The sequence below is a fragment of the Condylostylus longicornis genome, unplaced genomic scaffold (genome assembly GCF_029603195.1).
Source record: "Condylostylus longicornis isolate FDR11 unplaced genomic scaffold, ASM2960319v2 ptg000100l, whole genome shotgun sequence".
NCBI classification, from domain to species: domain Eukaryota; kingdom Metazoa; phylum Arthropoda; class Insecta; order Diptera; family Dolichopodidae; genus Condylostylus; species Condylostylus longicornis.
The window spans coordinates 3,612,624-3,630,077 of record NW_026578068.1 but is presented as its reverse complement, the minus strand read 5'-3'; the positions used below and the strand labels follow the sequence as shown (position 1 = coordinate 3,630,077).

The following is a 17,454-nucleotide window of genomic DNA, read 5'->3' as shown; positions in this document are numbered from 1 at the left end:
CCTATCAAAAAAAAAAATTTTTTTTTTTGTTATAATTTGTTTTTGTTTTTTCTTGAAAATGATCTTGCATGAGCTGTTATTATGTCTACCGTTGCGGTTCATCATCATAGCGATCCAAAAAAAAACAAAAAACAAAATAAGAAACACACAGATTTAAAATATTCAAGTGATCAGGTAAAAAATAAAGAAAAAAAAAAATTATTTTAAAGAAGGGCCATCAAGACATCATATCAGCGTCGTCATCGGAACAAGTTTAATATAAAATATAAATACATGTATAAATTTGCAATTATATATACACTTCATATACACAATATGACAATGAATGTGCACTGTACGAAAATAAATAAAAAAAAAAGAAAAAAATTTAAGGGATTTAAAGCGCAATATATACATAAAATTTTATGCATTTATTGAACTTTTCGAACTCACTTTGCAATATATCCCCAAAACTGCAACAACAACAACAGTAACATTAAAAATAATAACAACAAAAATAATCAGAAAATGAAGTAAAATCGAATTACTTCACCTTAGGATACCTTTAAGAGATAATCTGCACAATGTAACACGTTCATAATATGAAGTTTAAGTCAAGTGGAAACCATTAAAAACATGGATTCCTTTAATAAAAAAAAAAAATTTCTCGTCTTTTAGTTTTATTTTTTTTTTGTGGATTTCTGTAATTTGGTTTTCGTTTTTTTTTTTTTTGATTTTTTTACTTGCATTAAAGCAAAGATGATATTTTCGCATATTTTTGATATTCTGGGACATTGAATTTTTCTGTTTTATTTATTTTATTTATTTATTCTTCTTTTTTTCGCGATAATCAATGAAAATTTCGTACATACATTTATACATGTCCATATACTTATGCTATTATGTGTATATGTTTGTATGGAATAAGTATATCTATATTTATATTGCATAATTTTAACTTTAAAATAAAGTTAAAGCAAATCAAGCATCTTTTAGTGTAATATTGAAATTATTTTAGTAACAAGGTAGCTGGCTGCTGCTCCTTCTTTGTTTGCAGAGCAAAAAAAAAAAAAAAAAAAACAAATTTTATTCCTTCGGCTATTTTTCTGTTTTTGAATAAAGGTTTACAAAGAGAAAAGATAAGACACCAATATATCACCATCAAATAAAATTTAAATTAAATAGCAATAATATTATAAAAAAAAAGGGTTATCATTAACTATATCTTTATATTTGCGGGGAAAAAAAAAACAAAAATGCAAAATAAGAAAAAAATGAAAATTTAAAGATTTAGCGATTTTAAAATTTATGCGCTTCAATAAAATTCATTTTTCATATTTCAATTTCATTATGAATGAACGAAATTTTTATTTTTTAAATTTTCATTTTTTGAATGTTTAAAAAATTGAATGTCCCCTGTTTTGGGGTTGTTTTTTGTTGGTTATTAAGTAGTAGATTTGTTGTATAAGACTAATTTGTGTGAAAGTAACTATAGGCCCACTTTTCCATATCTTACAATTTAATTTAGAATACAATGAGAGATTACGACGAAACTGTCTCTCGCAGTATCCTAAAATAAAACTCTAACAATATCGCAGGTTTGTTAGCGAAGCTTCAATTTATTATTTAATAGCGAATTGAATTCATTAAACATTAGATCTAACAAAATAAATTAGTTACTACATAAGATACTTAAATACAATAATTTACTCTAAGAAAAATCTCAATATATATTGGAAGTAAATTTAATAAAAATTGCATATATATATAGGATTATAACGTTACAAGCTTATTTTTTTGTTTATTTTTAATTGCTACGTGTTAAATAGAGCTAAATTAGAGTTCACTTTGTATTGTGATTTTATTATTTTGCTTTTAATTTTATCAAATATTGTTGTAGAGGTTATTCAATGAACAACGAAATTATTATTTTATATTGTACTTATATACTTGTAAGGAGTGCCTGAGAATTTATGATAAAAAATTAATTGGATATTTTTTAAGCATTTTATAAAAATATATTTTTGAAAATACACGCAAGAGGTTATAATTACAGGTCCTGTTTATTATATAATTAGATATGAAAAGAAAAATATTGTCATCATCTGAAATCTTTGAAATACTTTAAAATATCTATTGTAACTATAAATTTCTTAAATTTATTTTTTTTTTTAAATTCTCAGAGAGAGTGAATGTCCTTTTTACATGGCATCCGTGATAAGTTCCATTTTGAATTTTTTTTTGTTCTGCTTTATTTTTTTTTTGTTATAATTCAAGTTTATTTTCTCTATAGTTAGAAACTATTTAAAGAGAAATAATCGAATAAGATGATGAAGAAGGTAAGGTTATCATTAAAAGTATTAAATTTAATCTTTTTTTTTGTAATTTTACAAAATGCATTTTTTTTTTGTTCTTGTAGTTTTCTGTGTTCCAATTATTGTACAAATTTATTTTAAGTAAGTACAATAAAAGTTATTTTTTTTATTATTATTTATTTTTTTTTTCTTTCAAGTTAATCGCAATTTGAAATGAATCTAGTTTTTTTTATTATTGTGTAATTTTGATTCTCTTTCTTTGTAATCACATACTTTTAATATAGTATTTTTTTATGTTTCACAAAAATTAAGTACAAAATTCCATTTTTTTACAAAGACAAAAGAAATTTCAATACGGGAGCAAAAATATAAGATTTATTGTTAAAAATGATGACAAAAATCACTCCTAGGACAGTAATTTCTTATATGCAAGAATGCAAATAATTTAAAAAATTTTATTAGATATTTTTATAATTTCGACACTTAAAATTAAATTTTCGCATATTTTGTAAATTTTTCTTCTACTTATGTCTATTTAAATTTTCTTAATTGAAGTCATAGTTATTGTACTTCATATCATGTTCCTTACATTCGTACATGTAACACTGTTCTGCATTAAATTTGCTATATAACAATCTTTACAAAAATTTCTTATTGTATACATATATTCACATATGAAAAATTAACAATAGCATACGAAAAGCATTTTTTCAATATGAAAGTATAATTAAAATTAATAACTTTGTTACAATGATAAATGTCGAAACTCTTCATATTTATAACTACTTTTTAAATTGCGGCAAATAACTATTCTATATGCTTATATAATTGGTGTTATTTTCCCTTTGGTTTACCGCCACATCGTATATTATAATACTCTCGGCTTTCACATATTATAAGTATTTATAATCACCAAAAAAAAATTAAATCGATTTTTACAATACAATCAAAAATAATATATAACATGCGTAACTAAAATAAAATTATTATTTTTAGTATAGAAAAATATCAACAGTATAACTCTAGCCAGTTAAATTAACTCGCTCTTCAATTCTCTACGATTATGACTATTATTTAAAAGAATGATAAAAATAATAATAATAAGAATAAGAGAAACGTTTTTCATGTCAGAAGAACAGAACTTCATTCAATTTACCTATGCTCACTACTAGTTTTTTTTTTTTTTTTTTTTTTTTTGTACAATTTCTGTGAATCTTTATTTTATCTGATGATGGTGTTAAATGAAATAAATTGCTTCGAATTGTTTTTGTAGTTTCATTTTTGTTATTTTTATTAATATAATTTTTAACTTTGTATTTCCATCTTGCCATTTTTCATTCAATTTTTAATATATATACATAGCATATGTATTGGGGAGCTTATAAAACAGCAACAAACTATTCTGATATATAGAAGTAAGAAAAAGGTGTTTTTCTCTTAGTTTTATCTAAAATGATCAAAAAATTACTTTTTTGGAAGTAAAAATTTCCTATTCCTGTTATTAGTCCCCTTGTTTTCTCTTCTGTTTATTATTGCGACTTGGCTGGAGTTTTATTTTATAAAATCAATTTTAACAATATTCGAAAACAGTTGAAAATTAAATTTTATAAAATTATTAAATAGCCATTAGTAAGTTCTTTGAAACAAATGCCAACTTCTGTCTCCTTAATGTCTCCTTAATCTTTGTTCGCCAAAACTACATATGTACATTATATACAAAAAGATCTGTAAAGGAAATATTCAATTTTTAATCACATTTTTCAAAAGATTTCAATTCTTAATAATTCCATAATTTTATAATAGCATTTTACTTGCACGCAAGTAAAATTTACATTTTTATTTAAATGACGGAGAATATTTTATTTTACTCCAACCATTATTTATTCTCTATTCTTATTTTCTCTTCTTATAGCACATACCTAATATTGCATATTAACATTATTAACAGATTTTTATATGTTATGTATAGTATGAATATTTGGAATACCAGTTTTATTAAACTAAATTAAAAATTTAACTATTCAAAAAGGAAAAAACAGTAAAAAGAAATCATAAAATAGAAGTTATAATAAAGTTTCAAGACAAAAAAAAAATATATATTAATAAAAAAAACTAAATAATAATAAAATGAAATCTTTAGCATCATTAAAACATAAAGAGATTTAAACGTTTTAAAAACTTATAAAATTAAACATTCTTATACAGCAACACCAACAACAATATTTTAGAAGAATGTAATTTTGTAATAATAAGCCAAGTAAAAATATGAAGAGAGGGAAATCCGGAGAATAAGAGAAATGAAGAAAAAAATGAGTAAAAGAATTAAGAATCAAGATTTTTATTTGATTGGAAAAATGCAATATGAATTCATCATGCCATTGTTAATTACTGCGATAATTTCTTGTACTCTTGTTCATACATAGTTAAAGTGATATTAAGTAGTTATATTTATAGTGTATATTGTAGTAGCTAGTTATACTACCAAGAATGTATGTATGCATGTATGTGTGATATTTTGCACAATAAAAGAAACAAAAAATCACGTTATCGTTTTCATTTAATTTTAATTTTATTGTTTCTATAAAAAACTAAAAGCATTGCATTCATTACATTGCATTTTAAAAACGTATAATAAGCACATAAATCAAATCTTTTTTTTTTTATTATATTTTTGCTTTATTATTATTATTAAGAGATTATCTCTCTCAAAGCAGAAAAAAAAAATGTTTTGATCGAATGTGCTACCACTGTATAGTTTTACCTGCCTATACAAGTTAAAAAGGAACCTTTTTTAAATCATTCATTTATTTTTAATGAGAAAAAGCAACCATTTTTAGGATTTTTATTAACTATTTATAGATTCTACTATTATGAAAAAAAAAAATTTATACATTTAAAACGAAGATGCAAGTAAGTTGTAAAAAAAATGTTAATGTTTAAAGTTATGGAAAAACTAAAAGAAAATAAGAAAAAAATTTCAATTGTTTTAGTTTTTCTTATTTTCAATATTTTTTATTAAAATAATTTTATTTTTTTTTATACTTATTCCGGATGTAATTCTCTAAATCAATTTTAATATTTTTAATAGAATTTATTAATGGTTAGTCAATATAATATTAGCAATATGACACATCATTTGTATAATCATATAACAGTTAATGTTAATTGAAATTAAATATAAGTTAATGGAAAATTTGATGAAAATATTGTATAACTTTCTAGAGTTTAAACTTACTAATTTTTATGTCTTTTGTTTTCAGTGAACTATTTTAGCCCTGAATAAAGACTCAAACTTAACTGTGTTGAGTACAAGTCAGACTATTAAATTCAAGCATACAATGATTGGGCTCTCTGCACAGTTCCTTTTCCGATCGCATAATTTAAATAATGATTGTGAGTTCGATCTATTATTTCATTATACTCCAATCAATAATTTTAAAACGGAATGGAGTACATTTTGTGAATTTGGAATAAGTATTTTGAATTATAAAGAAATCAAATTTGTAATAAAAATAACAGGTATAACAAGCTGGACTTAATTAGTTTGTTACTTGCTAAACCCAGAATTTATATAATTTTCAAATAATTTTATATATTGTATACCTAGATTTTATAAAATAAATTATATTATGTAAATTTCAATTACAAAAACAATTTTTAATTAATATATTTGTTATTGCAAAAATCTTTAATCATAGTTTATGTTTTTTAATTAAAAATTTTTAATAATCTTCAATAAATCTTATATATAGAAGATGTTACCTGTTTTAATAATATAATCTTTTAGTATAATTAATAATTATTGAAATCGTGTTCATTACATTTTTTTTCAGTTTTATTTTTATATATTTTTTATTATTTATTGCTTATTTAATAATTATATTCATAATCATGATTTGTTATTTGTATACATGTGTATATAGTTACGAAAATTAATTAGATAATAGTTTTATAATATTATGAATAAAAAAATTTATTTCTTATCTTCTATATTAAAAAATGATTTGTAATCATTAAAAGAGATGCCATGTTGAATGAATTTTTTCACGTTCACACATAATATCCTTAAAATAAGTAATTAAAAAAAAAAGCGTTGAAATTTCACATAAGTAATAATTGAATGCATAATTAATAAATACTCATATTATGAAAATTCAATTTTCCAGGAATATGCAATTAATATGACAAATTAATAATATTTTAAAATTTTAATTCCTTTTTAAAATTGTAAAACACGGAAGTAATTTAATTGCGTAATTTTTTTTAATGTTGATTTTACCACATTATGTAAATTTAATATAAAAAAAAACATGATTTCGTGTTAGGAAGATTTTTAATTTCTTAATCATAAAGTGATTATTGTTTTATATTAAAATAAGGTGTGTTATTAAATTATTTTCACATTAAATATTATATTATATAATTTACATTGACGATGATAAGTATATCCGCATTAATTTGTTCAACTACAGATAATTATTTAATATTATAAAATAAAATCAAATATAATTGCAATCTTTAATATTTTAAATTAACTTTTCAGCGATTTAATTGACTAATTTTGTATAGAAAAATATTCAAGGATTAAACTTTTTTACGTTACTTTATGATTAGAAATTATATTTTGTTCTATATAGTTACGCTATTTTTTATATTTTTCAATTATTTTTAAAAATTTATGCGTTTTTTAATAAAAGAATTTTTAGTTATTGCCGCAAGTGAAAATTTGAATAAAAGCGACATACAATGATAAATTTTTCGTAAATGCAAATTAAAAATCACCTTGTTTGTCCCTAAGTTCAATTTTGAATGCTATTTTTTACATTTGAATTTATTTGGTTAGAGCTAGCAAACAGAATGGGGTGATTTTCAATTAAATTAAAACTATTATGAATATTTGACTATTTTACTGAAATATAATGGAATTCTTAAATTTTAATTACCACAATTAATTAAATTTGTTTTAAATTCAAATTTGATAAAATCTAAATATTTTTTATCAGGTTTAAATTCCATATATGTGCATGTAATTTTTTTGTTCTATGTACATTACTTTTATATAATAAAATTAAAATAAAAAATGGCATAATATAGTTAACCATAGCCACCTGTAAAATAATTTTAACAATTCAATAAAAATTCAAAAGAATTTTTTTCCATATCACTATTTAAAGAAAAAATAAGTGTAATTTACATTTAGGTCAAAAATATCTAAATACAATTTTGCTTATTCTTTTTTTGTACTTTTTAAATTAAAATAAATAAAAATTTTAATATTTTTGATTACGCATAAAAAGTGTTTTTTTTTTTTGTACTGCAATTGTAAGACCATAACAAGTTAAAACGAAATTACGCAATAATGCGAAAAAAAGCGTTACTTACTTGTATCTTGAAAGCGAGTATTAGTTACTTTTTCTCATGTTCATAAATCAAATAAAAAATATTCAAAATTGTTTGTTGTATTTTGTTAAAGTGAAAATTATTTAAATTATTTTTACACTCTATATTTAAATTTTTCACTTATTTTTGAATTTAAGTTTGCTTTCTTAGAAATATTTGCAAATATCTACCACTCAACCTGTCTTCATATGAGTAATAAATAATTAATCATATTAAATTTAGACTTTAAAATTCTTACATTTTAGTCATTTTTATTTTTTGCAAATTAAAAATTAATAAATTATAAAATTAATATATTTAATACTTAATATGATTTACTTGATTACTTCAAGTATTTTTTTTCCATACTTAATTTTAATTTTATAGTTTTTCATATATAGAATCACATACATATGTTGTTTATTTATAATACATAAGTATTTTATAACTATACTTATGTATATTATAATGAAAAGTAATTAATTTATCTGAAAAGTATTAAAATGAAATTTTTTTCTTCAAATATGCACTCTTATCTTATTTACAATATACATATATTTATCAATATCAATATGCATGACGCACGTACACATGTATTAAATATGATATTTTCTATTTCATTCTCTCTCTCTCTTTCAATATTATATTTAATATCCTTGTGATATCCAGCTGGTCTACACTATACCATTGAAACTATACAAATTTACAAATAATATTTTTTTTTTGTAATATAAACAACATTTTAACATCAATGGACAACTAGTTTTGGACAGCTTAAAAAAAAAAAAGAGAAAACACAGAAAGAAAATTAAATTTTTGTGCATTTACTTAAATAATGTTATAGGTATTTTGCATATTCATATACGTATTTAAGTAACCTGTGCCGAAAATTGCATTAAAATTGGCTGGAGTGATTATTTACAAGACACAAATATTTCGCATAATTTATTAAGTAATCAAAAATAAAATGATTACTTTTAATATTTTCATATAAATTTTCTTTTATTCATGTGTAATCATTTTATAAAATGGCAAAGCATTTATTATATTGAATTAAAAAACTTATTGCATTGATTACAATAATATTATAAATGAATAAGTACTAGTTTGGTACCAATTTTTAATAAAAAAATTTCAAGGCGTTTTATTTATGAAAGTGCCTCAATTATTTTATGAAAGAATATTCAATGTAATTGATACTTTTTAGGCACTTTCATGATAATGTGTAAGTAAAAAAGGTATTAAATTTTTATATTAAATACAACAAAATCACTACTTGGGAAAAAGCTCCCCAAGTTTCCTAATTAAATAGTTTATTTGTTTTAATTACAATTTTATTAAAATAAGAATTTTCTTCGAAGAAATCTTCATCAGAACAAAAATTGAAAGTACATACTTATGTAAGAACAATTACCTATGTGAGTACTTTTTTACTCCTAAGCAAGTACTTGTTTTCCGATTTCGTTTTATATTGGAAAAAAAAATTTTAATCCTTCCTAATTCATTAATAATATAATTTGAATTTTAATAAAAAGAAATATATGAAGTTTATTTTATTTTGTATTTATTAAATTTTTTGCTGATATTCTATTTTTTCTTTTTTTATTAAATAGTCATGTATTTGATATGAAAATGCGAATTTTATTAAAAAAAACTTAATATGTTTGAAAGATAAATCAATGGTGTAGTGCTGCTTTTCTCAATTTGATTTCAGATTCTATTTTTATATTCTTATACAATGTTCTTAAATTGCTATAAAAAAAAAATTTACCTTTATCTTCATACTACATCTTCTTAGGTATATTTAGAAAAATACATATGTATGTATGTGTGTATGTCAATATATAATATAATAATTATTATCGTTGTCGTGTTTAAAGATTCTTGAAGATAATAATGATGCATAAATATGATGCATAATAGCTATAAAAGTTCATAGACATAAAGAACCCTATAATCTCTTTTTATATTATAAGAAATTCTTACAGAGTGATTCATTAATTTATTATTATTTTTCTTTTTTTAATTTTTTACTTTATTTCTTAATAAATTAATATTTTATTTTTAGAATTATCTTATTTATGCAAGTATATATATATATATATACTTACAAGTACCTTTAAATATAAAATGCATTGCAAATTTGTTTTTGTGAACATTTTTATTTCTATTTTCTTCTGAAGTTTTTTGTTTTTTCAATAGAAGTCGTGATTTTCTCAAATTGTTAAATTGATTTTAATTATAATGCATATATTTTATGATATTTAATATTATATTATCTGTTTATATGTATGTATACATGTAAGTAATTAGAAAAGCAGAAAAATTAAAATGTCGGCAAGAAATATGTCAAAAATCTGAAAAACTAAAAATTAGTGAAATACTCTGTATTAAATTTAATATTAAAATATTTTCATTATTAGTTATTAAATTAAAAGGATTTAGTTCTACTTTGTAAGAATAAATATTTTAATACTTTAAAAATTAAAAAATTGCAATCATTATTGAAATAATTTTTACTCCTTTATTAAATTATTTTTGAAATTTCAAACGATTTTACTTTTAATTCAAAATTCCTCACTGGTAATTTGTGCTGGTACTGTATTTTTCAAACTCATTTCATTTATGGAATCATTATGGATTTTAATGGAAAATCGCAACTTTTCTCTTAATACCCGAGAACATTCTCATACAAAAAGACGAATAACAGTTTTTGCATTATTTTCAAAATGCAAAACAATAATTCTCGATTACTAATATTCGAGCATTTTAAAAATCACTTGTTTTACATTTAAATTAAATCTTTAAATTAAATCAAACTTGAATTTTGAAAATAACAAATATTTTTGTATAATTATACATTAATTGTTGCATGTCCAAAAAAAAAGGTATTCCAAAATATTATAATAGAACAATTATAATATTATTTCATAATAATAATAATTGCAAAATATTTAAATAAAAAAAAATGTTTACCTTAATATCAAGAATAACATGTAATAAACGAAAAAGAAAAACTAAGTCAAAAATATTAATAATTCAAAAACAACAAAAAATATCCAACAAGTGTCTGCTGTATAGTAAGTTCTGGTCAAAACAATTCAAATTCAATTTACTTCAATGGCAAAATAAATTCAAAAAAAAAAAAAAATTTAGCAAAAAAATCTAAGAGCACATTGCGACTACAAAAGTATTTTTTAAAATTAAGTATTCATTTTTTATTTCAACTATAGAATTAAAAATTATTTATTTATATGTATGTATGTATGTATGCATAATATATCTCTCATTTATATTTTAATATTAATTTTAAAAAAATCAAAACAACAACACTATAAATACAAAACGAATCAATTTTCAATAGATTTTTTCTTTAGTTCAAAAAATTTTACCATTCGTAATATTGGAATTTTAGAAGACAAACTTTAATAAAAAATGTCTACAACTTTATCGTACTACTAGTTATTTTTAGCTTTTGATTTTGAAATTTGTACGTCCTAAATTATACTATTGCTTACTATAAATTAAATTATTCTCTTTGTATTCATACTTGTATATATATATATATTTATATGTATACTTCTTGTATTAACTTGTGTATTGACTTATTTTATTCTTTGATTACAAATATGTATATTTGCTTTTGTTTTTACAAAATAGTTCTCAATTATTGTGAATGGATAAAAATTACAGTGTATAATATGAACTGTATAATTTATATAACGGTTGAATACGTATTTCTCTCTTATTTAATTTTTTTCTTTTTATTTTTTTTTTACTATCATGCTATTATTTCTGTTGTACGTATAATTATAGTTCAATTCAAACATATTTTTTGTAAAATAATATTGGTATGAAAACTTTAACCACCAACATTGCTCTTTTAAATACATGGTGTGGTGTTCTGTAGACTTGTACACTATAGTAGAAATACGAGTTAAATGAGAATATTATTTATGAGAATATTATGTATGTTAAACAATATGAAATTGTATATTCGGAGTATTGTGAGAATATTTCGTTCGTAATGGTTATTTTATTAAAATGAATTATGGTAATTACTTTGTTTTAAATTTAAATTAAAATTTTGATTTCAAACATTTCAAACAAACACAAGCAAAGCAAAGTTTTTAATTTTAAGACTTGCATTATTATAGGTAGATAATTTAATTCGAATTTTCAAATATTACTTTGACTTTTCATTCAAAAGATAATGAGCTTATAGAATTTTCTTGTATCAGATACCTTGCTGTTCGCTTGTACAACTATTTGCAATTTTAACTCAATTTCCATAATAAATTAAAATATTTTTTTTTCCTATTTTATTTTATATTTGGAATATGTAATTAGACTTTAAATTCAATTTTTTTTTTTTTTTGTGTACACTGATTTATTTTTTTCTTTTTTAGTCTATTAAAGTTTGTCTGTTTACGATATTTTTTTTTTCCATTTTTACAAAATATTTGTGCTATTATTAAAGAAAATACTTGAAAAAAATTTAGTAACAACTTATTTATTGAAATAAAAGAATTCAATAAATATTGTAAAATGTACAAAAAAAAAAATTCCCGTGTTTATGTTAGTGCTAGAACATAATGATAATCACGAATTTTTGGATTACTAAACTTGGATTTTATACAATGTTTTCTGTTTGCTTATATTATGTTTGTTTCGTTTAATGAACGATAATTAACGTTTTGAAATTTGATCTATATTTCATTTATTGTTTGTCCATTTTTTTTTTTTAAATTAATGTTAGTAATTATAATTAATAATAATGTTATTCGACCATTTATTTAAACCATAGCAAATATGGTATTGAATTTATTTTAAATGCAAATATAATATTCTTTGAAGGCATCTTAAATTTATAAAATATAAGGTTAAGCTAAAAATTTTGTAAAATTTTATTTGATTCACAAATTTTTTATTGAATTTTCGATTAAAATCTATTATTTATCAAAATAATTAAGAGTATTTACTTGAATTTTAACCTTAAACTATTAAAAGTTTCTTATTGTATGACTTTGTTTAATAAAATTTACGGGAAAATAATAAGTATTAAGGGATTACATAATATTTTCAAGCAAGTTCACTTTATTTTAGTTTTTAATTTTTATTTTCATTCAAGATTTTTTGCAGCTTAACATTTTTTTTTTTACATTTCATAACTTTTATTTTATATTCATGTAATGCACCTGCAGATCATTTAATTTTTTCCTCTTATTTAAGCATTTTGAACTTTTACATTCAAGTTTTTTAATTTTTTAACATATGATTTTGATTATCTTAAAGTGAAAGATAATTTTTAAGAAAAGCCAACTTCTTTTGTCTCTTTTGCAAATTTTATGTTAGTTTGAATGTATAAATAAAATATGCATTATATGCTTTTAAAATAACCATGATGTCATATGTAAGCATGTAATCCATTTTTTTTTGGAACACATTTAAACCGAAAATTATTTTTGATAGTACAGCAGCTTTTTAAGTACATAATATGTGTATATGTAAGGTTATAAATTAAATTTTTATTTTTGTTTGCAATTTAACATTGAAAATTTTGCGTGCTGCGGTTTTCTTGGAACTTCTTTTAATACCATAACTTAAAAAGAAAATAAAAGAAGCACATAATAACGTTAGTTAACAAGTTGAACATACAAGATTCATGATCATCTTACTCTTCTTTATCATATTTTATTTAAAAAATTGAAAATAAAATTAAGTAAAAAGAAAAATTTTTTCTTTTTTTTGAAAAACAAATTTGACCACGTTTTTTAAGTTTTAAATTGTGGTGTTAAAAGAGAAAGAAAAATAAATTTGACTGCAATTTTTGCTGATGTACTCGTTACAGAGTTTCATTTAAAGAATATTTCTACACTAGTATATCACGTATATACACAGTTAAAGAAAAAACAAAGTAAAAGGAGATCACGTTCATTTCTACTGAATGAACCAAAATTAATTAATTTGGTGTTATTCTGTACTTATATTGTACTCATTTTAAATCAAAAAATTATAAACTTTTCTAATTAATTAATGAATATAGTTTTTATGAAATATAAATTGTAATTGGAATATTTAAAATTAAGATATTAAAAATGAAAGCTTTAATTTAAAAATTTTTGTAATTGGATTTTTATTTCTTTGAACTATGTAAGTTAGTAATGATGCATTTTCTTGTGCAGAGATATGAGTAGACTATTACAACTGCTTATGCGCTAATCAGGAATTTAATTTTATAAGAGCAAAATCATAAGGAATATCAAAAATAAAGCCACTGTAACTAGAGAATTATGAAATTTTTTCATCTAAAATTCAATTTCAATTAAATATGCAAGATTTCAAGGTTATAGTATGTATGTGTGTGCATGGAACTAGAAATATTTAATAAAATTTCAAATTTTTCGAATAAAAAATTCTAATTTTTTGATAAAAATAAATTTTGCGGATTTAAATTCCATTCTCTATTTTGGGTATAGATACATCCAATATGCATACATTATGCATATATACACATATTTTTTATATTGCATGTCAGCCCTCATTTACATACTCGTATATAACAGAAAAATTTTTTACCTGTTCATTTTAGATTTCGGTCTAAATTTAAAAAAAAAATTTTTTTTTTAATAGTGTTAATATTTTTTTTTAATGATAGTGTTCATCTACTGTTATAAAAAATGTTTATCTTTTATTAATATACTTATTTTATAATCATAATACGATCACAAACATACACACGTATAGTGTTTACTAAATATGTCTAAATTTATGAAAAGTGCATTGAAGTAAAAATATAAGTTGATTAAAAAATTTTTAATTTCTTAATACCCACCTCATGATATTCATATAGGGTTTCAATTTTATATACAAACATACCTTCATTTTGGATACTAAATAATCTTTAAGATTGGTACTACTTATCGGGTTTTTTTTGCTTTCAAAATACATGCTTCTAATTTATTTTTTTTTGGCTTGTATAAGTTTTAGTCTGTTTTAAAAGAATTAAAAAACCCTTTGAATAATAAAAATGAAAAAAGAAATACGAAGGCGCTTATCTTTTCGTATTTTATAAAAATATCTTTTGGGTCGCTGCCATTTTTATGTTTTTATTTCTTTTTTTTCTTTTCATATACTAAAGTTGTTTAAGAGAGAAGTTATCACTGCGCTAAATAAATCGTCAGTGTTGATAATAATATTGATATGCGCTTTTTAAATACATAAAGCCTAAAGGTTCTTATAATTCTCTTTTTATTTTTTTACCTTTGCTTAATTAGAATTTTTTTTTTCAAAAGCGAAATTATTAAAATAAATTAGAAAATTTGATTTGATTGAAATAGTAGTAGACTTGTTTTTAGATCTGTTAAATAAATATTGCCAACTAAAATTCGACGGTTTCCATAAAGCTTGAGCTTGAAAAAAAATTAAAAGAGCTCGTTGGGTTTATTCCATACTATGCGGAGATGTCTTACTTATTCCGTTTTATAGGACTAAGTTTGATCTTGTAAGAAATTTGGTAATTTTCCTGTTTTCCTTAACAATTTTTACCCAAAAAGTGTCCCAATAATTTTAGGACAGAATGTAGTTGCAGCTTTTTTTTTTTTTCTTATATAATTAAATTTTGGCTGATGTTTTTTGATATTATTTTTTGGTTTTTAAACATTTCAGCTTAAGATATTTTTTAGATATGGGCAACCCTTATTTTTTGTTTCTTTTACTTGGTTTTTGTAGTTAAAACAAAAAATTTTTATTGTAATGCTTTGATATTTTTAAATAATATTTTTACACGCTTCTTAATCTTCAGGCTTAAATTAGGTTTTTTTTTCTGTTATTTTTTTTCTTTTTTGATTTTCTGTTTGTTTTGCTTTTAATATAATTTAATTTCATGTTAATATGTTAAAAAGATATTATACATATTATGATGCTTGCATACCACTATTATGCACTATGTGTATATTCTGTTGTACGGGGCATTATGTATTTACTGTTGTCATGGTATAAAGATAAATTAAATTGCTATATGTTTTTATTTTTGATGTGATAAAATTAAGTTAAAGGATATTAAAGTATATTGCTAAAAATTGGATAATTATAAAATATGTGCATATTTGCATGTATGTAAAAAATTCATTATATATACATATTTACACTTGTTTACCCTTTATACTAAATGTAGGTGATGTTGTATTTTAATTTTTACATATATACAATATATCTTTGCGGTATGATTCGGTTATCATTTTGATAGCATAAAATATTCACATAAATTTTATTATCTCTTACTTCTTCTCTCTCTGTTTCAGTTCCTCTCTTCGCTTTTCCTTAATTTTATTCCACACTGTTAAATTAAATTCTTATACTTCGCTTGTATTGTTTTGTATTATAAGTATAATTTGTATGTAATGTATAATAATTTCACCTAATGCATATGAATAGGAGACGATGCCAGTAGGTTTATTCATTGAACAGTTTCGAGTGTTAAGTTCACATTAAATTTTTTGAAGCTTTTTCGTTCTGCTAAATTGTTATTATGGTTTTCCCCACTCTTTTTTTAATTTTTTTTTAAAATATTGCTTAATTAGCAGCTGCTTAAAGTTTTGTAATTTTTTTTTTTTTGGTCAATGTCTTTAACGAAGTTCATATAATGCAATTTAAATGAGAAAAGCTATGTATATTGTATATATATATAGCAATAATAATTTTAAATTAAATATTTTTTTCATATTTCGAAATGAAAACCATAACAACAAATAAATACTGGGAGTTTTGTTTCTTTTAAAGGCGCTTAATTACAACATGAGTATAAAAAAAAAATTTAATGAGAAAAGAAAGGTATAGAGAGCCCAGGAGAAAAATAAAAAAAAAAAACAATAAAATTCGAACCAAAAGGGTTTCCTCTTTTAAATGATAAATTTATTAAGATAATGGCGGTAAAGAAATGACATTTTTTAAGGTTTGTAACAAAAAAAAAAAAAATTTTGTTTTTTGGAAATCGAAAAGATAAAATTTAATAAATTTTAATTATAATTAAAGTGTAAAAAATGAATATGTGAGAAACATTAAAAATTATTTGATTAAAAATGTTTTCATTAAATTCGGGTATGCAATTTTTTTTTTTTATTATTTTTGTATATTGAAGGAAATATGAAAGAAATTAACAGGTGTCTATTAAATAAACCAAAATGTTAATTGAATTCGAATGTTAAACAATCGAAAATTTTGAACTTTAAACGAAAGAAAATTATCAAAACAAAAATCTAAGATAATTGAGTTCTGTAAAGAATAAATTAATAATATTACAATTTATAAAAATTATAAAAAATCTTTAATTTGATTATTAATTAATTAAATTCCCCACAGATATAATCTTTGTGCTTTAAATATTTGCAAAAGAATTTCAAAAATCACTTGTGTTACTTGTTATTGTATTTAATTTTATATTGTCCCATTTCAACTTATCAAATTATATTAAAAATCTTTGCTTTTAAAAAAATTTATTCTAATTTAATTATATTTGATTTTTACAGGCGTTTTAATATCTAGACTATCACTACAAGGTGTATTAAATGTATCATCAAATTGGACTGAAAAATCAAGTGTTATAAAAAATTCAACATTATTATATGATTATCGGGTGCTATGTGAAAATCATTATTATGGAGCAGGTTGCGCTAATTTATGTCGACCACGTGACGATAGTTTTGGTCATTATACATGCTCAGATACTGGAGAAATAATATGTTTATCGGGATGGTATGGTGATTATTGTGAAAAACGTAAG

General features: G+C 21.4%; 1 protein-coding gene across 1 annotated transcript in view; it reads left to right on the top strand.

Annotated features, from left to right (window-relative positions):
- The window catches only part of LOC129614075 (neurogenic locus protein delta), a 164,741-nt gene that overhangs the window by 105,298 nt on the left and 41,989 nt on the right, over positions 1–17,454 (top strand). The window contains exon 4 of the mRNA XM_055528462.1: positions 17,201–17,449. Within this exon, the coding sequence (XP_055384437.1) occupies positions 17,201–17,449 (249 nt within the window). The remainder of the gene's footprint in view (positions 1–17,200; positions 17,450–17,454) is intronic.